The sequence below is a fragment of the Rousettus aegyptiacus genome, unplaced genomic scaffold, assembly GCF_014176215.1.
Source record: "Rousettus aegyptiacus isolate mRouAeg1 unplaced genomic scaffold, mRouAeg1.p scaffold_m13_p_3, whole genome shotgun sequence".
Lineage (NCBI taxonomy): Eukaryota > Metazoa > Chordata > Mammalia > Chiroptera > Pteropodidae > Rousettus > Rousettus aegyptiacus.
Genome location: NW_023416306.1, coordinates 17,833,087 through 17,859,841, shown reverse-complemented (window position 1 = coordinate 17,859,841; position 26,755 = coordinate 17,833,087). Strand labels below are relative to the sequence as shown.

Sequence of the window (26,755 nt, the reverse complement as noted above, 5' to 3'; positions counted from 1 at the left end):
CAACATGACCAAAGTCAAACAGCTTGGCAGAAGCGAAAGAGGAACCAGGAGGCATGCCCCGCCCTCCGCCCCCTGCCCCACCCTGAGTCTTTGCTCCTGGGAATTAAAATACACTAACTTTGCAAAGCCCTTTCAAGTTGAGGCTGTCAAATTCCACACACTCAAGTTCCTAAATCTTTCATAGGTTCTGTCTTATCAACCTGGGTTCTTCTTTCCTTTTCCACTCCAAGTTGCTTAGGATTATTCTCTTTTTTGGATTGGCTAAGCCCTTGTTGCTGTATCTTATTTCTGTGGGGGTTTTGCTTTGTTTTGTTTTGTCTTTGAGGATTTATAACTTAAAAGAAGATCTCTTTATGGCCATATCAAGAAGTTGCAGACTTAAATGCTTTTTCTAGTTTTTTTCACATCCTCTCCAATATGTTTGTTTTTCTTTTGTTTTTTTCTTTTTAAAAAATTATGGCCATCCTTGTGGGTGTGAAGGGGTATCTTATCGTGGTTTGATTTGCATTTCCCTAATGACCAATGATGTTCAACATCTTTTTATGTGTGCTTATTGGACCATGTGTATATCTTTGGAGAAATCTTCACCAGATCATTTGGCCATTTTTAATGTAAATATTCTTTTAATATTTCATAACTAGAACATTTTAATTGTGCATTAGCAGCTCCTGTCTTTCCTCGTGGTAGCAATATTGAGGAAGGCCTTTAAATCAAGCATTTAATCGAGCTACTACAGAAATAGATTAAAGCTCAGAGATCCTTTGGTAGCTAGATAGTTTGAAATTACCCACAATATGGGCTCAAAGTAAATATGATAGAGAAATTCTTTTGAGGAAGGGGAGTAAAGGAAGTTGCATCTTTAAGAACTTTTGAGTGTAAACATAAAGGAACAACAACAAAATAGATTGGGAAAGGTCTTTTTTTAGATACTTGGGTTTGTCTAATGTGCTTATTTCTCAAGCTGCCATGTTCTTTTACCACTTGAACTGGGTAACTACATTATTATGTGGTTGATGTTGTCCACTTTCCTTCCTTAAGCTATCTTATCTTGTCCTAACTTTCTCATTTTATCACTTGTGCATCAAGCAATGTAAAGATAGCTATACTATTGGATTTACTGGATAAATATTGACTGACTGTTTTCTGTGTTCCACAGACTATGCTCTAGTGTTTTATTTCTTGCATTATAACATTGACAAGGTAGTCGTGATTTATTCCATTTTTATTTTTCAAAAATGTTTATATTGATGACTAGCAAATAAAGGTTTGACTGATTAAGAAACACTGTTCTCAGACAGACGGATCATAGGAATGATTTGCTAGCCTGATGGTTTTTCTTCGTACCATTTTATCAATTACTCTGAATATTTTTCTTCCTGTCTTCATAGCCACTTCCTGAGAAGTTTGTGGTGAAAGGTGTGGTAGATCGTTTTTCAGAAGAATTTGTGGAGACCAGAAGAAAAGCTTTGGATAAATTCCTCAAAAGAATTACAGATCATCCTGTGCTCTCTTTCAATGAACACTTTAATGTTTTCCTTACTGCTAAGGTAAGGACAGAATTTTTCATATTTCTTCCCCCACATTAGCATTCTTCGAGCTTTTCCTTAAAAGCTGTTTTGATTTCTCATGAGCCACCTTTTGTGCATGGCCCAAAAAACGTGCAATTTATTAGTGTTAAGTAAATTTAAATTGTTATATAACTAATCTCTAGAGCTTTTTCATTTTACAAAACAGAAACACTATGCCCATTAAACAACAGCTCCCCATCTCCCCACATCATCCTTTCTCTCCAGCCCTACATCTTTTAATGCATCATGAATATCTCGATCTTGCTCTTAAATTACCCACTTGCATGTTCTGCCACAGCAATTGCAGAAGCATTCCTCTTCCTTGTGATGATAGGATCTTATCACAAATTAGAAGCATCTTAAAGAAGAAGTCAGTAGTGTTTCTGGGAGAGAGGTAGGGAACACTCAGTATCAAATATGTTCAAATTAACCTTTTCATCTTTGGCAGAATGGGTGCAGCAATCAGAGAGGTACTACTACATCACTGTATACAACATGTTAAGTTGGTTAATTGGGGGTACCCTTTCAAAGCTCTACTTGAAGTAGAGCTTATGCAGTCCAATGAGCCCAGTTTGCTCCAAAAAATATTGTTTATGGAAGCAATTCCAAGAATTCCAAGGCTTTATTTATGGTCTTGGGAAAGCCTGGCACCTATAAGAATATTTTTTGTCTAGAGCATATGAGGTTAGAAGGGGAAATGGAATCTTTAGAACATTTTCTCAGGCAGCCTGATTGTGAAGGGAAGGAGAGAGGTGGAGGAAGTGGGCTGGAGGTGACTTCTCCCTTGGGTATATTTTACATGAAGGATTAGAAGTTGAAGATACAGACAGGAGAGGGGATGGTTGATAGGGCAAGGGCTTTGGTTGGGACATGGTGAAGAGGAAAAGATGAAATCAAGAGCAAAAGTAAAGGTTCTTACTGCATGAAAAAGTAGAAGGAAGTCAAATGAGGAGGAGTCTACACTTCTAACATATATGGAGATCTGAGCCTACAATTGTACGCTGAATTGGGGAGGAGCTGTTAGATAGCTGTGTTAACCATGATTCCCTGTTCCCTGCTGAGCCACCAGAAAGCAATGGCTTTGTGTTGTGTCTCCTTATCAAACTGTAGACATGCCCTTCTAAGACTAGGAGTTAACATTCTGTTTGTATCGAGGGTGGACATAAGGAACAGACACCTGTATCTTTTGTTACACCATTTTTAAATGCACCATTAAAGTAAGGGACATAAGACAACCTGAAGGTACTGTAGATTCTTCTTAGAGTTTAATAATAGGAAGAAGCTTGTTTTACTTGGCAGACTAATATGCTATTTTAACTTAGATACACTGGGTTATGTAGCTCAGTGTAGTTCTCATTTATGCCTAGACAAAGAAGTCCAGAGTAAATGTTTTGTTGTTTACAGCATCTACCCTTGCTGTGAATTTTCTGACAATGGTTTTTCTGTTACTGTTTTTGGCTTCCCACCCTCTACTTTCCTTATTTGGCTTTGGTCGAGATATAAATAAATGAATGGAATGAATTTCAGTTTTTGAATTTTACTCCTAAAGACAACTTAGGATATTTTGTAAGAAAGAAAGGGATTTTCTGTTTTTGGTCAGAAGTATTAAAAAATTATGTTGGAAACACAGTGTTCTGTTTAAAAGAAAGCAGGCTCAGGCGAGTAAACCTGATTAGAAAGGTAGGAGTCTAGCTCTATTGAAAGCGATCTGGGTGTCACCCCATAGGAATTTGTACCTGCTGGTTGTGATGGCATAGAGAGGACACACTTTTGGGTATGTGGTTAGGTCCTTTCACTCAGCTCCTTATTTTCTGAGTCCTGTATTTCCAAAAAGCAATTGCCTGAAGGAGTTGGTTTACTGAGTCCTGGCCCATGTGAGTGATCAAGCCCTCTGGGTTTGTTTATTCATGTGTCATCCTTAGGACCTGAACGCCTACAAGAAGCAAGGGATGGCGTTGTTGACCAGAGTGGGCGAGTCGGTCAAACATGTCACCGGAGGATACAAACTTAGGAGCCGGCCTCTTGAGTTTGCAGCCATAGGAGAGTACTTAGACACATTTGCACTCAAACTGGGAACCATAGATCGGATAGCCCAGCGGATCATCAAGGAAGAAATAGGTGAGCTATTTATTGAGATAACATGCCCAGGGACTACATTTGCAGAATTGGCATTCACGTGTGCTAAGCACAATCAACTGCGAAAATGCTGGTGGGACAGAACCAGGCCACATTTTACTTAACAAACAAATAAATGCAAGGAGGGGAGGAGGTGGTCGTGACCAGACTATAATTTCGCGCTTCATTTTTTGACCTTCATTTTAGCGTTGTGTTTGCTTTCGCCAGGGCAAACAACCACGTCTGCACCTCTAGACGTTCCCACTGTCTTCTCTCTTCACTGTAGCTTGAAAAGTAGAGACATTGGCTCAATTTCCCTTCATTCGTAGGAATGATGATTTAAAAAGTAAACTTAGGTATCTTTTCCGGCAGAAAGATGGTTCAAAAGGACAGCACGGTGACCCGTGTTTGCCAAGGTTAGGATCCTATGAGCCTTCAGACTTGAAATTAATTTACCTGCCCCACCCTCCTACATTTCAGAACCAGAGTTATGAGGCCTTTCTTTATTCTTCCTGATTGTCACCACCACTTCCTCCCCACCCCTCCCGTGGCCACTTGATTTCTGTATCCCTGTCGTGCTGGCACGTGATATGAAGCACGTTGAGAAGGATTCTCCGGTAGCTGCTCTCTGTTGGTTACTAAAAAAAATGGCAACTGTATTTCATTGTCATGGCAAGCATCCTGGTGACAGATGATGGCCCAGATTTTCTTATGGGGGGAAATAACTTTTTCTTGTTGTTCCCTGTGCTTTAATTCTCATTTAACCACTGATGGTATCGCATGGGGTCTGCAGGTTTGGGAGATAGCTTTAGGTACCATCCACATCTAAGGACCATGTGGAATAAATTCTGATGGGAGTAAAGTGTTGGGGTGACTCCTGACTGAGAGAGTGGGTCTGCCTATATAAGACCACATCTCCTATATCAAATGTTTCCTGAAATTCTATTATTTTTCCATTGCGACTTATTTTTTTCTTTTAAAAACATCCCCCTGAACGTGTAGGAAACTACCCCCATTGTTTGTTAAAATACTGCTTCACCGCGTGGGTAGGAGAATGGTTATTTTTGAAAATAGTTTGTGGGTACAGCACCTATGACTGTCCCCGGAAGGCATCGTGGTCTCCATTATTCAGAGGCATGGCATTCCCATTATGAGGTGGAGTCGATGTTACAATTTTAGCTGAAACATCATCTTTTCAGGATTTAAACATATACGTATATATGTATGTATGCATGTATGTATATGTATTTGTATATGTTATAAGCAGTATTGTGTTTAAAGGAGAGCATGCTCAGGTGAGTTAGTAGCCATGGAAAGACATCTTAATGTAGAGAGCTCTTGGCTGCAGTGGTTATTGAGTCAGTTAATACCGGTGATTGCTGCCCAGCCAGATCTTACTGGTTTCTCTTCCCCCTTTAGAGTACCTTGTAGAGCTGAGAGAATATGGCCCTGTGTACTCCACGTGGAGTGCATTAGAGGGAGAGCTGGCAGAACCCCTGGAAGGGGTGTCAGCTTGTATTGGCAACTGCTCCACAGCCTTGGAAGAGCTGACAGATGACATGACAGAAGACTTTCTACCTGTGCTCAGGGAATATATTTTATACTCAGACTCCATGAAGGTAAGCTGGCTCACTTCTCATGTACTTAGGTATTTTCTTTGTTGTAGTCATTAGCCAAAAAGGTAATTGATTATATCTTATTTGCACGTGGTACAGGTTTTTCTTTTCCTAGGTGAGCAGAATCAGACATGTGACTGACATCACGATCATATAAAAAGAGCACAGGGTGAACCAAGTATGTGAATTAATGCAAAAAAGTAGTTTGGAAAAAATTCTTATCAGTGTTCACTAAGAGTTCAAGGGGGCACAAAATCGAAACAAGAACAGGATGCTGTGGAAAAAGAACAATTGGATAGTCAGAACTTGTAGAAGTTAACTATGATCACTGAAATAAAATTGTAAAGTTGGAAGATGAAGATGAAAAAATCTTGAAAAGTAAAACAAACAAAAAAGTGGTTGAAAAGTAGAACAAAAATACAGAAATACTGAAAATGTGCAACAATAGAAGAGACATAGAGGGAGCATTAGTTTCAAAGGTTCAGCATCTGATCGATAAGAGTTTCTGATTGAGAGAACAGTGAAACCCGAGAAAAGGAAATGATGAAAGAAATAATGCAAGAAAATCTCCCAAAGCTGAAGGACATGCATCTTCAGATTAAAAAGACCAGCAAAAGTAATGAACAGAGAGCCAACCCAAAGCATATAATTAATATTTTAGAATCAAAGTTACAAGGATCAAATGTAGAAACTGCCCCACTAGAAACTGCCCCTATCTGTACTTAGACTGATTGAGGAGCTTAGCTGTAGGGGACTACTACTATGGTGACACCAGTTAGAGAAAAGGGTCAGTCTTCCTGACCGAAAGAAAAAGATACGTGGCTCAGTGCCGAACATCCTGGTCTTGAAGTGGCCCTCTCCTGCTTGCCAGAGGAGACCTCTGTGAGTAGGACTGATGATTCTCTAGAGAGGAACTTGTCAGTTGGTTGAAAAAATGGAAAACCAGAAAAATTACGGTGCTATGACAATATTCTCTATCTTGATAAGGGGAGTGAAAAAAATTAATAAATCAACTAGTTATAAAAGCTTTATTATGGAAAGTTGCAAGCATAAACAAAAGCAGAGAGAATAGTATGACGAGCTCTCATATACCCATCACTCTCGTTTCATCTCGTTTTATCAGGTATGACGTTTTAAGGCTCCTCATACATAGTAAAGTGTGGACAAGGGAAATGGAGCCTGTTCCTGGTAGAATGAATTCCTGTCTCATGTATGCTCTATAAAGCTGTTAGTAGAACACTTTCGAAGATAGGTTCGGGTCAAGATCTCATGGCAATCATGGAAAATGGTATAAATTTCCTTATCTGTGAGGTGGAAATAATGATAGTGATAATAAGGATAAAACTCACGCATGAGATCATTAACCTGAGGTAGCTTTGCTGGTAATTACTGGAACTGAGGCTTCTGACTCCACATTTGTAACTCATTCTCCTCTATTATACTGTATTTTTTTTTTTAAAATCGAGATCTGCACATTGCATATTTAATCCTGTGGCTGAAAGAAGTATAGCAAGGCATCCTGGGGTGAGGAAGGTGGGCGAAGTGGGCAAGGGGGGTCAGAGGTACAAACTTCCAGTTACAAAATAAGTCATGGGATTTGGTGTACAGGATGATAACTCCAGTTAACAATGTATTGTATATTTGAAATTTGCTAAAAGGATAGATCTTAAAAGTTGTCATCATAAGAAAAAACAGTATAACTATCACATGTGGGATGATGGATTTTAACCAGTCTTATCGTGGTGATCATTTCCCAATATATATACAAGTATCAAAACATCATGTCGTGTACCCAAAACTAAGGTAATGTTATATATGATTCATATCAGTAAAAAGGCACCCCAACTTGCTTAAAATGAACCAGAATATTTTGCTTTACTTATAAAGTTAATAGTATATTTTTGTGAACAAAAATAAATTTTTACAATCCTTGAGGTGTCCTTGAATTTGTCTTTTATATAGACTCACCCTTCATCAAAAATGCTCCCTTAACAACTAGCCTGACTGACAATCTGATGCATACATGATCCTGGTATCTTACAGTACATATTTCTTTGTTCTTGCATGTGGCAAGTATCTTAGTACTTAATATGCATTTGTACCCAAAGAAGGGTTCTAAATTGTCATTTAGCAAGGCTTTATCTGGCATCTTTATTAAAATATTACACAGTGAGACATAAGCTTGTGTGAGTAATCGAAGTTACACATCAAAGAAACACTTGTTTGCTTTCCTTCTTCACCCCTTGTGTGAGGCATATGTATTAAGTTTCTTGTTTACTGAGCCTGAAAAAATGTTAATCAGGTTAATCAAGCTTGGAGAATGGGGTTGTACATAGTGTTGTCTAGGGAGAGGCATGGGAGAGGAAGTGTTTACTGGCAGCCTCTGAAACTGTAGCTCTGCCACATGGTGAGCTGAGGTAAGACTAATTAGAAAGAAATGAGGCCTCCTGCTCCCCATTTTTCCAGCAGTGAAATATGTTGGCATAGTGGTCTGGGCGAGGCAGGAGTGACTTTATGGCAAAGTCAAGACTGCATGTGGGCTTTTCAGGGTCTGTTTGGCCAGGACTGAAGACGTTGGGAAAGTGGTAGGTGTCTTAAGTGGATCCCCTGCCTTTTGACATCGCTGCTTGTTAAGAATCCTTAACTGTATTCCTCTGTGAGAGTCATATAATTCCACTTCCAAAATAACCTTCTGATTTTTAAGGTATAAATGGAACAAACTTTGCTATTCAGCTTGCCGAAGGCTGGATTGTGAAACTCGTTCTTCCAACTACCAAATGGTCTTCAGGACTGAGAGAGTTCTGGTTTTGTTTTGGTAAGGAGGTATTGGTGTGATGGCATCTTGTCAGTCTACTCCTTTTGTGATGGCCTCGAGTGAACCAAGGTGGGTATTTTTCCTCATCGTTTGGAGTCCGGCCTGTGACTTTAGAATTTGAAGTAGTTGAGTGTTGGGCGCATGGAGAAAATGCTGGAGATCGATGAAGCCCTCTCTAATGGGGCTAAGGTTGCGGCGCCTCTCCGAGGTTGAAACGCCCTTTGGGATCATCTTGCCTAACTGGCTCATTTTATAGATGAAGAAACAGAGCCCCATAGGTAAATCTTTTCTGTGTCCCATGACCACAGTTCTAATAACCAGTCCCCTTGAATCTGTCTCTTTACATTAGCCGAGAAGGAAACTGGATCAGGTCCTGCTTTTCAAGGCCAAGTCTCATTTGTCTCTCTTTAAGTGCAGTTGTGGTTGGATATATTCTGATCCCTTTGGAGGTAGAGAGAAGGCACAGAAAAATGAGAGCTTTTATCAGGCCGTGTGGAATAGACAGACCATATTCAGTGAACAGTGAGGACAGTGTGTACCAGAAAGATGGTTGAAGACGTGTATTCCAAGAATGCTGTGGAATGAGAGTGAACAGGGCCTGGAAGGAGGGGTACCAGATTTACCCTCAGGCCTGGGACTCAAGTTAAACATACTGTAGACATCTGCAGGTGAGCCCTTATATGGGATTTCACATCCTGTACCTGGCATATGTGTAAAACAGAATTAGGATAGTGATGGGCTGGGAGGGAGTATCTTAAAGAGTTTTTACCAAATTTCTGGCAATGCCTTTTAAATATAGATGTCATTATGCCCAGGCCAAGAGCTGGAGAAGCTTTATTTAAGATGATTTGGGGCAGGACCATTTTATTTCCCACACTGTCTTTTTCATAGAAGGTAGTCAGCAAATATTTAATTGGATTTGACAATGTAGTGAATTTGGAATATTTACAGATGTGTAACTACAGCATGTCATGTATCTTGTTATTTTTAAGACACAGGTTTATGGACAAGTCAAAGAGCATGCTTATCTCAGAGGAGTCAGTGAATGGCTAGAGCCAGATGAGAGAAGAGTGGGTGGTGAGGAAAAGCCACACAGAGGAAGTGGCTTCAGTTGGAAACTTGAATGACATATAGGAGTGACTGTGCAAATATCAGAGGACTGAGCATTTTAGGCAGAGGGAACGGCCAGTGCAAAGGTTCTAAAGCAGAAATGAGCTTGGGGTCCTTATAGGTCAGAAAGGCCAGTGTGAGCGGAGCCCAGTGAGCAGGAGAGGAAGTGGGAGGAGTCGAGGTGAAAGACATAGTGAAGGGCCCAGACATAAGTGGTATCTTAAAGGCCATGGTGGGTAAGAGTCTGGGTTTTATTCTTAGGAATAGATGGGAAGCTGTTTGGTTTAGTGCAGGGGAATGACAGGATACATTTTGCACTTTAAGAAGACAGGTCCGCAGTGTGGGGAATGGGTTGCAGGGAGTGAGAGTGGAGGTGGGGAGATCCGTTAGGAGACTGTCACAGGCAGCCGAAGGGCAGATAACTAAGATGGAGGAGCTGAGACTCCGGTGATGGAGAAGTGGGCGGGTTGTGGGTGGATTTTGGATCTGGAGCCATCCAGACTTGCTGCTGTATTAATGTGAAGTGAGAAAGGGAGAGATTGAGGGTGACTCCTGAGTTTTGGCTTCAGCAACTAACTGTGTGGACAGTGGTACCGTTTCTTGTGATGGAGACATCTGGGAGAATACATCGGGCAGTTGGGAATCACGTGTTTTGGTCCTGTTAAATCAAAAATGCCTGTTAGTCATTAAAGTTAGTCATGGCAGCTGGTGATGAGTTTAGTTCATAATGGGAAGAGAAATCTAAGAATCATTTGCATATAGATGGTGTGTAAACCTATGAAAGTTTGGGATATCATCTAGTGATGACATTGAGGTAGTCTAGGTCTGCTCCCTGAGGCATGGCACTATTTAATGGTCTAGAACCTAATTAAGAGGAGGAACAAGTAGAAAAGGAGACTGAGAAGGAACAGTCAGTGCAGTAGGAGAAAAAAGTCAAGAGATTCCCTCGGTGAAGCCAAGAGAAATGTTTTTAGAAGAAATGTGATAAACAGCGACCGACCAGTAGGTTTAATAATATGGAAGTCATTGGTGTTTGTGATTAGATGTCTCAGATGTGGGTGAGAAATTTGAGATTAACGACAGTTTGTCTTTGAGTTGGAGATACTCAAATGCCAATTTAATTGATTGTGAGGTGGTTTCTTCAGCCTGCCCACCATTCTGGAGCCACAAGGTGGAGCTAACAAGTCAAGTAACTAGTTTATGCTTTAGATTGACCAGTTCTGGTGCCTTTCGAAAACTAAAAATATTTCCCAAAGATTAAATTGGGAGTGCGGGGGGGGGGGGGAGGGTTGGAATCTTCCTTCCTAAACAAAAATGATTATAGATTGGGCCCTAATTTCTTGAAAATATGAAAAAGTAGAATGTAAAAATGTATATGATCTCAAATGTTTTTTAAAAATTAGGAAAGTGTAAAAATTAAAACTCAGATTCTCAATGATGACAGACTGAATACATTTTTAAACTTCCCCTTCTTCATGAAATTGCACACAAATGACTCTAGAATGATTTTTTTTTTTTTTTGAAAAATAAATAAACCTGCAAGAACAAAGCGACAGGATGGGAAACCATAGCAGTACAGTTGGGGACTAGAAAACAACTTTAGAGGTGATAAGAGACAGGTGACTAAGGTGACCGTGAAGTAAAAGTAAGAAGCCGCCTGGTTTACTCTGCAGAACCATTCGAAAGGTTAGGAATTGGCAGCACCCAGTGTTCTGAGACTGATGGGGAGATAGAGCTGACAAGAAGATTCATCAGGAATCTGTTTAAGAAGCAGTTTGAGCTTCTGATTCTTTTCTCCTTCCCCACACAAAGGCCACTGTCCCCTCTCCACTCTGGCAGAACTAGAGGTATATTCTTTGAAGGGGATATAGTAGAGGGTTTCTGGGCCAAGGGATACCAGGCCAGTTGATGGTTGGGGCTAAAGTTCTAAAATTAGGATGTTAAGTTCAAGGTTACTGAATATTGAGATTCTCAGTCATCTTCCTCTGCTTGGCTCTTAGCCTTCTGTCTTCTTTGCAAGAATTAGAAGATCTTTTTTTTCTAGAAAATCTGAACAGGCCAGAAGAAGAGACTAGGTAGGAGATGCTAATATTGGAGGAGAGGGGGGAACCACCCGCAGCAAAATGACCCAGCAGAGTCCCTATAGAGAATCATCAACAAGCCCTTGACATGCAAAGAGCTTTCAATCAGTTTTTCAGTGTTTCCCTCTTGGATGAGTGAGCAGACAAGAGTCACCAATATTTAAGGGATGATTCTAATTTGAATACCAAGTAAAAACAAAGAAGAAAGAGCATATTGAGTGAAACATCATTGAAGGAGAAGGAAATTTCCAGGGGAAAAAAAATCATTAATATCTTCAAAAAGAGAAGAGATATCACAGCCATAAAGCAAGAATTAAAAAAAAAAAAAAATCCAGAGAACAAAATTCATGGATTTACATGAACAAAACAAAACAAATCAATAAAAGAGTTAGAAGAGCAAGTTAAGGAAATCACATATAAATTGAAACAAAAAGACAGGTGGAGGATTGGAGAGAGAAAACGTGAAAATGAGAGGACTAAACTGTAACACTCAGTAGCAGAAGTGGCAGGAAGGAAAACAGAAATGGGGAGGACCAAAGAAGTCAGTCAAGAGAAGAGACTTGAAGTGAAGACATAATATGTTACCAGTTGTGCCTAAAAAATGGATGCCCTTTCCCCCTCCTCTACATTTTCTTTTTGTATTTTTCCATAACAAATATCTTTTAAAGTCAGGGGGAAAATATGTGGTGGCAGTATTATTGTATTACCGATGTTGCCCTAGAATATTTCACTGACAAGTGGTCCTGTTTTCAATAGAATGAATGTGTAAAAGAAGCACGTTGAGTGAAACAACCTAAATTCAATCAATTACTCAGAAATCATGTCACCAGGACCAAGTCAGACTCATTTTCCTGCCTATAGAAAAATGCTCTCCTAGGGGGCCACTAAAAAGCAGGCCGCAGGGCAATCTCTTTTGGGTGTTTGATTTTTATTTTCACCTGAGCGTCTTTCTTTATTACTGAGTATTCAGTATTCTACACAAATTCCTCTGGGGCCTTTTGGGCTGTCAGCCCTCGGCGTATTAGGGAATGACCCATTCTGTTCTCAGTTCTCTACGCTGGGCCAAGCTCTTCCTGCTATTTTCATATACTTCCTCAACCCTGAATCTAAATGTTCCTCTTACAAAAAGATTTAAAACTTAGAACCTTTCTGGACCTGAGTAGGCTTTGGGGTAGCTGCTGACCTTCTGCATTGGGGCTCTTTTTGGACTGTCACCAACCCTACAAGTTTGTGAGTCCACAGCCTCCCCAGGAGGAAATGTGAGCATGTGCTCCAGGGGTAGAGAGGGAAATACTGAGCTTTCCTGTTGATGCTGACCATTGTGGCACTTTCTGGGAAAGAATCCAGTATTGATGTCAGAAGCCAAACCACAGATGTACCTGTGATCCAAATTCCAGGTATTTGTCATTGTCTGTAATAAACATTTTGGATGATGAGTATTATGTTTTCATTCTTTAACTTTTATGATGGGAAAATCAAACACATCCAAAAATAAAGTGAAGGTACAACAATTCCTCAGGAACCATCAGCCAACGCCAAAGTTTTCCGCTCATGGTCCGTCTTGTTCTATAGCTCTGCTCCCACCCCCGACCAGCCTCCACTCTCTGGATTGTTTTAAAGCAAACCCCACACATCGTATCAGTTTGTACAAGAATATTTAGTATGTATCTTTAAAATACAAGCATTCTTTGAAAAGAGAAAGAGAACCACATTATCATCACACCTGAAGAAATTTTCTTCAGATTCTCAAATATCTATTTAGTGTTCGATTTCCTTAATTCTCTCAGACATCATTTTTGTAGTTTTTTTATTTTCCCCCCAAGTCAGGATCCAAATAAAATTCATATGTTAGTTGATATGTTTTTGAACATTTTAAAAATCCCTCATCTATTTTCCTTGCAATTTATTTGTTAAACTGAGTTATTTTTTCTCTTCATATTTGAAAAGAAGGGCGGTAAAGTTCTATATTATTAGGACCATTTTGAAATCGTGATGAAATGCTCTATATTAAAAAAGAAACACAGTGTTCCAGAGAGATTTATTCCATATCTTGAATTAAAAGTCACCTTGTCATTGAGGCCCTCCCTGGCTACCCTACGTACAATTCTGCCATCTTCTAAACCTTTGGCATTTTATATCCTCTATACCTGTTTCACTTTTCCTCCCCAATATCTAGCATTACCTTACAGGCTGTATATTAATATATTTTACTTGTGTATTGTCTGCCTCCCCTCTGGAATGTAAGCTCCACGGAGGCAAGGCTTTTGTGGATTTTGGTCTGTACTGTATTTCCAGCACCTGGATAGATGAATGAAGAAATATTAAGGCGGGACAGAAACAGGGTGAGGATGGCTATGCAGAGGAGGTGCAGAGAGATATAAAGTATAATGAGGAAATTATCTCCACGCACTTGACCTTTTTGATTTCTGGTACCCACTAGGATCAGAGATCCCTATAAAGCTCAGATGATGAATACCTTTTGCTTGCCACTCAACGATGGGGGCACATCTCTGTCAGTGCTGACTTGGTATGTTGACCCTTTCAGCCCATTGCAGGTTCAGGCCTCATCAGTCACAGGCTGGTCAACCAGTTTTATCAACAGAGCCTATGTTGTTTGGGGTGGGAGGCCAGGCCTTTCAAACCATCACCAACAGTGTGCAAAGATACTCTCAACAAGGATGGTAGTCTTAACCAGATTATCTTGATTCCAAACGTGTTTCCCAACATTTATTGTAATTGAATTGCAGTCAGACTGGGAAACCACAGGCCATGCTGGAAAAGCCTGAGTGAGTCACCCCTGTGGTATTAACCATCCGTGTGGCCTCAATCTCCACTGCATCTCGGTGTTCTTGTATATAAAATGGGGATAATACCCTTTCACTTCTTCAGGGTTATTGTGAGCTTTTGTTGTTGTCCAGTGATGTGGGGATGTTAGCGCAAACCCTTCAGTGAGCCTGCATGAGAAGGCAGCGATTTGGCCACCGCGGGCGAGGCCAAGGGTAACAGCAGCCAAGGAGACCGAGGGCCAAACTCTCCTTTGGGCCAGGGGAGGCCCAGGCTAACTGGGGGAAGACATGTGGCTTAATCTTGGGGCCCCCTCTCCTTTTTGGGGTGTAGGAAAGGAGATTCACTGGGGCTGTTTCAATAGTGTGGAGCTGACACATCTCTCTTCATCCCTTCTTGCCTGGGGGCCTTGGCGACCTCAGCAATTCTTGCCACGCTGACAGAGTGTGTGTTGCTGGGACAACTCAGCCACGTTCACGTTCCTTTTCTGGATATGAGGCATCCTACGAAGGGCATACGTGGCGGTGAGAAGGAGTCCAGTGGCCTCCCTTCCTGCTGTCTCATTGCCCCAGGGGACCCACATCCATGTCCCTAAGGATAGTATCGGATGTTTATTTCTCTAGAGTGGAGATTATGATTTTTATAACTGCTGGTGCCAGACTAGTAGATTTAGAATATTTTCTGGGCTCTATGAAGGCCAGAAAGGACCCCTGGTTTTTTCGTTTGTTGTACCCAGATCTGTGCTTTCCAATATGACAGCCACTAGCACAGGTGGCTATTTAAGTTTTAATCCAAATTCATTAAAATTAAATACAAATTTAAATCCAGTTCCTCACTCACATTAGCCATATTTCAAGGGCTCAGTTGCCACATAGGGCTAGTGGCTCCTGTATGGATCCTGCCCACAGCAGAAAGTCCTATCCGGCAACACCGGAAACCACCCTGCTCAAACTGTGGGGAGGGGACTCGCGAGCACTTAGGAGACAGATGTGTGGCAGACAATGAAAAATAAGCTATTGCGAGTTTCACCTCATGGTAAAGCACTGCTTGAAGTAAATTCTTACTTTAGGGGAAGACTCAAGATTCCTTGTGTTGGCACATTCCATTAGAAGGTCGTCCCCAGAGCACTCTCCACTCTTCAGTCACTCATCACCTTTCAGCACATTGTTGGGGGCACAAGATACCCACCGCTTGGCCAGGAAACAGCTCCTTTCTGCCTGACTTCACGCTCTGTTGGAAGGTCGCAATGGGAAAAGAGGAAGACTAGAAGCTTCTATAGCCCTGTGTGACTTCTGAGTGGGTGGGAAAGAAAAATTCTTACCACTCTCGGTTTGCTGTCTGTAATTCTACTAAAAGAAGAACAAGGAAACCCTTGGATGAAACACGCTCTTCTAGAATGTCACCTGTAAGCTTTTCTGTTCCACCTGGTGGCCTTGTCGCAGCAGAGCCAGGGCTAGGTGGTTTCGGGAGACACACTCAAGAGCTGACCTTGTACTTGCACAGGCCCGAGAGTGAGTGTCTCCTTCAACTTTGCGCCCTGGGCCTTCGGTTCATCACCCAGGCTGGCTCTGTCTGAGCCCATTTAATGCTCACTTGGCCAGGCTCGCGACATGGTCGCAGGGATTCTGGACGCATGCTCAGCTCATTTAGCACCTGCAGCCTTACCACGTGTCTGCACCTCTTCCCTCCACGGAGCCCCCCAGGTAGGGAGTGTGTCTCTTTGTGCTTTGCATTCCCGGCCTAGAGTGTAGGACAAATAAACGGCTAATGGATCAATGAGAAAATCAGCCTGCCAGGGATCGACTCGGTGAATTAATGAGTCAGGAACTCTCTGGGCTTAGACTTTTCTGTTCACAGTTCAGAGAATGTCCTGCATTGTCACCTGCCGACCTTCGCATTTTGGCACAGCTAAGTTCTCTCTGCGCGCGGGGCAGCCGAGAGTCCTGTCATCACCACAGCCGTGGATGGGCACCGCCCGCCCCACTCGCCCTCCCTGGAATTCTGCCACTTTCCCGGCCAGGCTGAGCTATCCCGCTAGAAAGCTCAGCCTCTGAGAATGGTTCTCCTTCTCTCCTTAACTCGCCCTCAAGTGGAAAATGAGTTTGAAAATTTTGGATAAAATTGCGTTTTGTTCAAATGTGGTAAAGATGTTTTTATAAATCGTTATTGTATTTCCTCCTGGAGCTGGTTTAGGGCTCAGTCTTAAACATCTCTCTCACCCCAGCTCATTTCTTAGAAGGCCTTTCTACCAGCTCTGCCCTCTCTCTTCCCTAGTTGGAAAATGTTTGCATGAATTAATAAAGTTTACTCTTTCCTACAAACAACAACAACAACAACAACAAAACTCTGCTTCCTCCAGAGTCCATGTCACATGTCACAAAGCAGCCAAGCTGTCCTGGGAGCCCATGGCTGGGCTTGGGGGCCATGATTTGGGGAGGAATAGGATAAAGAATGGGCCTGGGACTTGGATGCTCCTTTGTGAACTGTGTTACATGCTTCCCCTTTCTGACTTCCACAGAGCGTATTGAAGAAGAGGGACCAAGTGCAAGCAGAGTACGAAGCCAAACTGGAAGCTGTGGCTCTGAGAAAGGAAGACCGCCCCAAGGTCAGGGACACCCCCCCCCCCCCAGGGAGTGGTGGGCTGCAGGCTGCAGTCGCCCTGCCTAGTGAATCTTATCCCTCGATTCAGGCCTGTGTCCATGCTTCTACTGCCCTCTTTTTGCTCCCTTTTATGTGTTATCTCTTGGAGTTCCTGATGTGCATTTGGGGTTGAGTTTTCTGCTGTTTCCTGTTTGTTTGTTTTTAAGACTTCAACTCTGCCATTCATAGGTGGTTCCTCTCTCTGTAAAATGGCATCAGGAGAAAGGGGAAGAAGTGTGTAAATCAGAAGTATGGTTTGCGGGCTGGTCCACACACTGTTACTGATCCACCGTGGGAAAAGTATAGACGTTGAACGGAAGCACTTGATAGCAATTTGACATTTGTTGAACGCTCAAGGTGACTGTCGTCAAACTAGCATGGAGAGTTGCACGTGGAGCAAGTTGCATATTGGTTGTGCACAGTAGGACTACAGCTTGGTTGGATTGGGGGAGGGGGAAGGCCAATTAGAAATGCACCTTTACCATAAAGCGCTGATCTAGCTTGTTTATGATGCCTTCCAGCTCCAGTGCTCTGGGTCTAGATAGAGGATCACGATTATAAAGATGCTTCTGTTGTATTTGTCATTCCCATTCATTGCCTCTCTTCCCCCAGACAGCCAGGATTAAAAACGAGAGTAATAATAGCCAACATGCAAGTACTAACAATGGGCTAAACACTTTATACCATCTCGTTTATTTCATACAACAATCATGTGGTTCAGGGACCATCATTATTCCCATGTGGGAGATGAGGCAACTGAGGCCCAAGGTCACACAGCTAGCAAGTGATGGAGCCCAGAGCACAGCCTGCAGTCCGACTTGAGAACCTTGCCAGCCACCGTTCTGAACTCTGCTCCTTTTTGTTTATAATTGGGAGGTGTATTTGTTTTCCAAAAAGGGGTAGGGTAGAGAACGTTATTAGAAAGGCAAGTAGCGGGGCCCCAAGTTTCAGGGAAGACATCTGACGTCAGAACTGTTTGTTTGGTTTTCTTCCTCTGTCTTGGTCCTCATTGCTGCTACTGTGCTGAGATATACCTAGAAAGGAACTAGCTTTGGGAATTTGGAACTCAAACCTCAGAAATGGCATACATTCACTCTATATAGTAGTTTTTACTATTGATTTCACCGTGTGATCACCACAGCAGTCATCTGAGGCCCAGAGGGAAGGCAGTGTTCTTTCCTCACTTCATGGGTGAGGAAACAAGGCTCAAAGCAGCTCATAAATCGCATAGCTTTTTCTGATGCCAAAGGTCTTTATCCCGTGTACCTGACACAGCAGGCAGACAGTATATGTTTGTCGCATTGTTTCGTGTGTCACCCATAGTGGTCTACACGAGAGGGTGAAAGATGCATGCATCTTACAGGAAGTCAGATGATAAAGATTGGGACTCCAGTCATTGGCCCGGTATATGCAGCTGGGACTTGGTCAGAGAGCTAGGTACCCTCCATTTCGTCCACAGGCTGTCAGCTCCCTTGTGTCACAAGGGAGGACATGCTAGAAATGCAGCTGTGTGCATGGCCGCCCTCTATCTCCCAGCTGCCTGTCCCATTGACTAGTCTGGTTGTCCCTGTGAGATTTTGGAACACGGTGCCATCTGCTGAGCCCATATCACAGTCTCATTTGAAGGAATGACATGGAATCCTGTGTTTACATATTTCAAATTTTCATTCTCACAATTTAGCTCCCAAATATAAATAGAGAAGTTGCTTTTTCTGTCTAGGGGAGGAAGGAAAGATGACGAGTTCTGCCACTGGCTTAATTTAGAAGCTGAGGATCCTGTATTTAAAAGATGTCACTCTAAGAGTCCTGTCAGCATTTGTACCTGATCAGCCCTAAATACAAGCTTTCTCAGAGGCTGATTTTGTCATTTAATATATGTTCAGCCCTATGTAGAATAGTTCTTTTACAAAGACAGGAGCCGAAGGTTTGAATAATAGGCCAAATGAAATCTTGATTTTGCCCTGGCTGGGAAGTTCACATCCACCTTTTGAGCACATGGAGCAGAGGGAACAGCTGTTTCTGGCTCCTGAGTTCCTGCTGCTGCTGATCTCACTTCCCCAGAGCCTCACTGACCCATATGACTCATTCTCTTGGCCACAGGACTTCTTAGAAGAGGGGAGGTTTCTTTCCATATCATTTCAAAAACAGCTACATTCTCTTAGCAAGCCGTGGGTTGGCAGTCTTTGCCTTCCCTCTCTTTCCGGTGGGATACTGAGCCATGCCAAAGTTATTTTTGTTACCCGTTTAGCAGTTATGGTGTTTAACAACAAAACAGGCTGTCAGGATGGTGTACCAGTGAGAGTGAGCTAACAGAAATCGTACCACCAGTTTTGGATCTGGGGCAACAGCCCTTTTGGTGGGCAGCGGTGGGCTCATTCGGCGGCCTGTCCAAGTTGACTGTGGGTTGGGAGAACCAGCACAGGATTCAGAACCAGATGGGCCTGCCTTCAAATCCCAGCTCTGCCCCCGGCTTGGACCGGTTCGCTCATGAGCCTTCGCAGGGTTCAACATGTGATTGTTGTGAGGACGTAAAGATCCGCATAGCATCGGATGCAATAACAGGCGCCCCCTCGGCGGAGCCTCTGCTTTCCGTGCTAGCCCTAGTTGCGTTGAGAAGGAATGTGAATGAAAACTGTGTTTTCTGGGTTTGTTGTCACTTGTGATTTTCGATGTTGAAACAGATCTCAACACTATTTTGGGTATTGTTTCTTTGTGTCGTAAAGCTTTCTCTGTTTTTCTACTCCTCCCAACTGCTGGTCCTCCCTGACCACCCATCAGCAGGTAGAGAGACATCTAGAAAATGAATAGCTCAGGGTTTTTCCATGCTTTGTTGTATGAGGTTTGGGCCTCTGCTTTCCAGAATTGCTATTGGTGAGATAAAAACCAGGGTACCAGGAAGTGCATCAGGGTTGGTTTTACCCCAAGGGCCTAACGAGTTCTACTGTTAGTAACTGACAGTGGGAGCAAGGTTGTTCACAGGTCCATCGCAGAGATGTGGGGAAGGAGAGGGTTCCAGCTGAAGGCCGGGGAGTTCGTGCGGGGGAGGGCCCCGGGTCTGGGGGCTTACCTTGTTTTGAAGTAGAATCTTGAAAAGTTGCTCTGAAGAGTGAGGGAAGGTTATTTTGGGGAAGCTATGGAGTAGTATCAAATCTAATCGATTTTCTGTAACCCAGAAGAAGGAAATGGCCTTGCAGGTGTCCTTGACCCCTACTGTGAGTCTCATGCAGAAGTGGGTGTTCTTAGGACAAAGGAGTGAGTCCTGCGTCTCCAGCTGCTGCTCTGGGAGCCCTGAGCATGCCGTTTGTCTATGTGTACTGAGGGGGTAGGTGACGAGGTCTGTCCAGCTGAGGGAAAATGTTAGCATCATAGAATTTAAAGTTTTGATTTGTTTTTAGGGTGAGGAGACTCAGCAGACCCTGAAGTAATTTCTTCTCAGGGAAATGGAGCTTTGGGTTGTGTACACTTACCTTTTCTCATATTAATTTTGAAGTGAGAGAAGTTAAAGGCTCTCAGTTGGGAGCAGCCTGCCTCTGCTGGATCTATTATGACCACAGATATGTGTGAACCTTAAAATTTGACTGTCCTTAGAAGGTAGGGAGGGCATCAAAGCTATTACTAGAAACAAAGAGGGGCTGAGGAATTGCATTTAAGATGAGATGGGAAGCATACATACCCTAATGTGAACATGAAGGTAAACTCTGGAGGGAGCTTGCACAGTTAATTCTGCATTTGACTCTTTTTAGTGCTAATATATTCAAATGTTGCTAATTCAAAAAAGAACAAAGAAGGGATGCCAAGAGAGAATGCTTTATAAAAATCTTACAATTATCTTCAAAAGGTAAAAACGAAGAAAGGGGGATGGTGGGAATGTTAGGCCCTGACCTACAGGTGGCCTTGTGTTGGGTATAGCGCCAGGTGAAGAAGCTATTGGAAATGTGTGGTGTCGTTGTGGAATTGAGAAGGTGTGTTGCATGTAGGTGGATGGGAGCAGAAAACAGGATGTATTGAGCTGCTGCTTCTCAGGTCGAGGGGAAGTAGAACTTGGGATCACTTCGATAAACCTCTTGAAGGCTATGGACCTTTAAAGGCTCTTAGGACAACGAGAATGGTTAACATTCTGGATCAGGAAAATGTGGTACATAGCAAGAACTCTAAAGTGGCAGATGGCAGCGAGGAGACTTCTCAATATGCAGCTTCTACAGACCTGAGAATCAAGTGAGGGCGTCTGTTGTTTCCAGGCACTTTCGACAAGTGAAGAGAGACACTCCCGAGTTTCCCCAGTTCTCTCCACAGCACCCATCATCATCTCAGCCTGGGTTCGAAAGCCAGACTAATGAGAGACAGAGGTCACGCCAGCCAGAGAAGGGCTGGACTGTCGTTTCCCTTATCTTGTTTAATTCCTACAACAGCCCTCGCCAGTGCAGTTCTTCTTGTCTTACAGATGAGGGACCAAGGCTCAGGGGAATTATATATGTCTAATTTATGTGCCAAAGCTAACAAATGACGTGGCTCCCAGATGTGACTGGCTCCAAAGTAGGAGCCCTTTATCCCCCCTTTAGAGCTTCCAGCAATCTGCACCTTTGTGTGTGTGTGTGTGTGTGTGTGTGTGTGTGTGTGTGTGTGTGTTGGGGGGAGGGGTCTGGCTTTTGTCAGCATGTATGGACAAACACTAGAGGGACTCGGGGAGAATAGCGACCTTCCCTTGGCTCTTCAGTGTCTGTGTCTACTAGCTCCTTTCAGCCTTCATGCCAGTGAGCTCATGGCTTCTCTGTTCTTGACTCATCTTATGCCCTTTCTTCTCCCTTCTCACCTGCTAGTCTCCGAAGTGTGTTTATTATCTATTAAAAACAAACCAAAAAAAAGCGTTTTTGTTTTTTTTTTTATTCAGGCCACCAATGGCTCCCTATTTGCCAAATTCATCTCCATCTGGACTCTGATATCTGTGTCCAGTGTTTTGTCAACGTTTTTCATCTCGCAGCTCACATAGAAAATGAAAAGATTTGTGTGACACACTGGGAGAAACAGACCAGGTCGCTTGAAGCTCGAGGCGAGACGCCTGGAACCCTGGCCCGGGCTGTCAGTGTTGCTGTCGTCCACACGGCACCCGTTAGGAAGCTCTGCCCACCTTTTACCCAGCAGCCTATGGCCGAGAAGACCACCGTCTTGAATTGCTTCTGGCCCTAGCCCTGGCACCTGTCCCATAGCAGCCATGAACCCCATCTTCCCCGTCTGTATCTGTATACTCATGTTCATAGCAGCATTATGCACAAATAGTCAAAAGGTGGAAGCAACTCAAGTGTTTACCCACAGATGAGTGACCAAAATATGGCATAGACATATAATAAATTATTATTCAGCCTTTAAAAGGAAGGAAATTCTGACACAAGCTAGAACGTGGAGGAACTGTGAGGACATTAGGCTAATGGAAATAAGCCAGTCACAGAAAGACACAAAAAGTCCCCCGGGACTTTTTAAATCTACCCTCATTATGGGAGCAGATAATGTGGCATGTCCAGCCTAGCTCTAATAAGGAAACTGAAGTAGAGATTTATATTGTAGGACCTAGGAATGCCTGGTCCACGCAAAGAGCTCAATAATAATACATTTTTAAATGAAGCTTGAGTGAATTTACATTACCACCCTGCGTCCCAACACACAAAAATGCTTAACCTCATCCTATGTTACCCTCGTCTTGTCACTCCAACAGCCCACATTCTGTAATAGGTGTTCTCAGGAGCAATAGGGGAGCCGATGTGAAAATGCAGGCCTGTTCTCCGTTTAGACCTTTTTGTCTTTTGGGGTCTTATCTGGTGATTTTTTTTTCCTTCTTGGTATCTCGTGGCAAGCAGCACCCCCCATTAGCATCGGATATTGCTGTCTCAACATCCTTCACACACGAGTTAGCATAACGATACCTCAGTCAAAAAATTAAAACATGGAGATAAGAAGGAATACTGGATGTTTCTGGTCAGTGAACTGATTGTCTCAAAACTACCATCCAAAAGAAACAAAAGCAAGAAAAATGTGACTCTGAGCGTCTGATGTCAGCAGCCGTCTTCTTCATAAAGTTGGACAAATTCCACAGCTGGCGGCTTTAGACAGCCCATCCCAATTCCTCTCATTCTCTCCGTTTAAGCCCTTCCCCCGCCTCCCTCTTGTGCTTCTGGGGCCCTGTTCTCTCTGCCTCACTTCCTGCTTCTCTGCCCATTTTCTTAGTGACCTTTGCTGATTCCTTTATTAACCCTATAAATACAGACTTCTCCATGAGTTCTACCCAAAGACCTTTCTTTCCTCATATATTTTATTCCCCCATATATTTAAATGTTTTTTTTTAATTGTGGCAAAGTACACATAACATCTTAACTGTACAGTTTAGCAAAGTTAAGTAGCTAATATAAGTGGAATCATACGATATTTGTCTTTTGTGACTGGCTTATTTCTGTTAGCATAATATCCTCACGGTTCCTCCATGTTGTAGCTTGTGTCAGAATTTCCTTCCTTTTTAAGGCTGAATAATGTTCATTGTATGTATATACGATATTTTGTTCATTCATCTGTGGATAAACACTTGAGTTGCTTCCACCTTTTGACTGTTGTGCATAATGCTGCTATGAACATGGGTATACAGATACACAGTTGAGACCCTGCTTGCAGTCCTTCTGCGTGTATACCCATAAGTGGAATTGTTAGATGATATGGAAATTATATTTTTAATATTTAAGGAACTATCATTCTGGTTTTGACAGTTGGCTGTTCCTTTTTACATTTCCACCTACAGTGTCTAAGGGTTCCAGTTTTCCCATATCCTCGCCTGTATTTACTTACTTATTTTATTATTATTTTTTAATAATAGCCATGCTAATGGATGTGAGGTGGTATCTCGTTGCGGTTTTGATTTGCATTTTCTTAATGATTAGTGATATGCAGCATCTTTTCATGTGCTTGTTGGCCAGTGATGTGGAGCATCTCCACATCTTCTGTGGAGATGTCTGTTCAAGTCCTTTGCTCATTTTGAAATCGGGTTGTTCATTTTATCGTTGTCGAGTTGTCTTAGCAGCCTCTCATGGGAGGAAGTTCTCACCCTTCCCATGTTTGCAGCTCTCTCTTTTGTCCAGTCTGTGGACCTTTGCTTTATCCTGAGCCCTACAGTGGACTATTGCCACCCTAGTCATCCAGACTAGAAATGTCAGGCTCTCCTCTGATTTACTATTTTTTTCTTATATGTCACGTGCAGTTGGTTGCCACATCTGTCAGTTCTGTGTTTACCAGGTTGGTCTAAGCCATCCTCTACCTTCTGGTGTTACTGCCACCGCCCTATTTGGTTCCAGGGTGCTGGGGGTGATCTCATGACAGTGTTTTGTGTTGGTGACTCATCTCTGATCTCTAGTGAAATCTGAGGTGGAGTAGCATGGGCGAGAGTAGCATGAAGTTTGAAATAACACATTTAATTATATTGTACTAGTGTTATACTTGGAAAACAAAAACATGACCCCTTTTTTATGAGTCATGGAATAAAGCTTAATAAAGTATTCTGACCAGAGAAACTATGCAGCTGAGAGGTTATCTTTTGTGAATATCGATTTGTAATATTGATACCGATCAGAACTAACAAGTATTTGTTGAATGCTTCATATATGCCAGGTGCCAAGTGTTTTATACATTCTATCTTATTTAACCTCATAACAACCATGTAAGGCGGATAGTATTATCTAGAAAAAGAAGCTGAGGCATAGAGAAGCCCAAAATCACCCTTCTAGTGAGTGTTAGATGCAGTATTCAAACTCCGGAAGTCTTGCTTCGTAACTGTCTTATAGTCAGAGGAAGCACAGGTGTTTCTATTTTCCAAAAGAGGGCATGAGTTGAATGGACCACAGAAAACCTGGCCTTCAGGACGAGTCCCAGGCTTCTCATCTTCTACCCCTCACCCAAGTAGTCCTGCCAGTGGAAGTTCTCTCTCTATGCCTTTGTGAGCGTTATGGCCTGTGAGCTATTCCTGAGGTGAGTCTAGGTGTTTTCTCACTTCCGTCACTTGCATGTACTGTCACTCTGGAGTGCCCTCTCCCCCATCATTACATGTCCCGCTTCTATCATCTCTGAAGAGTCACCTCTGTGGTATTTCTTCAATGAAGCCTGATCCCACTTCCCAGCTGGACTTGCTCTCCAGCTCCACCTCAAAATGCACTTCATGACGGGGCTTGAGAGCAAAGTGAAAGCACTTGGAACATCTCACCTTCCTGTCCAGGCAGGTTCAGTTTCTTCCCGAGTAGACCATAGGCAACTGGAGACAAGTTTGCCTATTGAGACCCATGCACTTTTATATTCCTCAGTGCTAGGCCTGGAGTGTGTTGTGGAAACGATAAGCTGAAAATATATCCCAAAGCAAAGCTTGGATGATTGTCAAAGGCAGAGCTATAGTTCTGACTCTTAATTTTTGTGGGTCAACCAGAGTTCCCATCCCCAGACAGACCCAGGAATCTTTCCTACGCAAGAACTTTTCATCAGGGAGCCCGGGCTCTCTGTCCGCCCTTTCCCCCTGACAAGGTTATCTTTTCAGAGCTTTGCTTTTCCTCTTAGCCGAAGCAGTTGTGTTAAGCAAATAGGAAGTGGCTGTGAGGCACTTTCACCCAGATGCTAAAATGAGCAGTGTCCAGGAGAAGAATAAGGAACTGGACCGTTCCTACAGGGAGATGAGGCTGGCCAGAGACACCAGCTCATGGGCGTCCAGTGAGGCTGGTTCACCAGATGTTTGTGGGGTAATGGCTCAGTGCAGCAAAGCCGGGGCAGTTCCCCCTGAGGTGGCCAACAGTGATAGGGGAATTAGCGGGGAAAGGCAAGAGTGACTTCAGTCATGGCATCAAAAGAAGGTCCAGTCTTTTCTTTCTTTCTTTCTTTTTCTTTTAATTCCAGAAGCTTAAGTGCTTTGAAGAAGGTTCTTTTCCTCTCTAAAAAGAAAAGTTCCTTCACCTTTTAAGTTGCCCAGGTACCTCATTATATCTTTCTCTCTAACTCATCCTCGTCTTGCCCAGGTTTAGTTCCCATGCCAGGCACGTTTGGATCCCCTCACCTAGGCTGCTTTGCTTTCCTTGCTCTTGAGTACTGCAGCCATCTCCGAATGGTTTGGGTGGCAGATGGCCAAGGGTCATCGGCCCTTTTGGAAGTCCTCAAGGTGCCCTGCTCCCTCATGCTTGGCTTCACCATTGTTGGTGTTTCTGGGTCAGCTCCTTGCCCCTAAGTTCAGGGAATAAAACTTCTGTGGTTGGTAGAGACTGACCCTGAAGGTGATGCATAGCTTGGACACAATGGGGTTCACAGGCCCCAACACACACAATGTACAAGGCCCCGTTAGTTGTTGGAAGCATTTGCAGGTGTGTGTTTGACCCACCTTTGGGCGTATTGACCCTCTGGCCACCATGAAGTCCCCATGGAGCTCCTGAGTTAGGAGAGAAAGCTAGCTTTGTTCTTGGAGAACCAGGGCAATCATTTTCCGTTCACTTCTCACAATATTGGGTATTCTCTCTCTAGATGGATAAAACTCACCAAAGCAAAGGGAAAGTCGTGAAATTCAGGCAACATAGTTCCATTCTGAGAAAGTCTTCTCAACTTCTTAAAGAAAAACTTGAAATCGCCTGCTACATTTTTCTTCTTCGTATTTCACATTCTTTTGACACACATATTTTTGCATATGGACGGGGGGAAAATAAGGAACCAAAGTTGTATGACTCTGAATTGCAGTGTTTTTTTCTTCCTGTTTGTAAATGAGGGTAGTGTGGGTGGTGTTTCCCCCAGGAGTTTCCATTGTGCTTGGATGGGTTTGAAGAAGACTTGGGTCATGGTAGTCTTTTTCAGAATTTTTTCTTAGACCTGAAAACCCTAGGGCCTGCCTTCAAATAAATGCCTCCAGAAGAGAGTGTGTTTGTGGCATTTTAATGTAGAAATCTGGCCCTTCACAAATGAGTGAGCGGAGGAGCTCAGGGCGTGAGAAACCAGTTACATGTACAAAGTACCCACTTATGCGTCCCCATTCCA

At 42.9% G+C, this 26,755-nt stretch overlaps 1 protein-coding gene across 3 annotated transcripts in view; it reads left to right on the top strand.

The window, feature by feature from the left end:
• The window catches only part of SNX30 (sorting nexin family member 30), a 92,407-nt gene that overhangs the window by 57,078 nt on the left and 8,574 nt on the right, over positions 1–26,755 (top strand). For 2 of the 3 annotated variants that reach the window (XM_016126330.2, XM_016126332.2), the window contains exons 4-7: positions 1,389–1,547; positions 3,491–3,686; positions 5,103–5,302; positions 16,608–16,694. In XM_016126330.2, coding sequence (XP_015981816.1) covers positions 1,389–1,547; positions 3,491–3,686; positions 5,103–5,302; positions 16,608–16,694 — 642 coding nt within the window. The remainder of the gene's footprint in view (positions 1–1,388; positions 1,548–3,490; positions 3,687–5,102; positions 5,303–16,607; positions 16,695–26,755) is intronic. The other variant, XM_016126331.2, reaches the window with a different exon arrangement.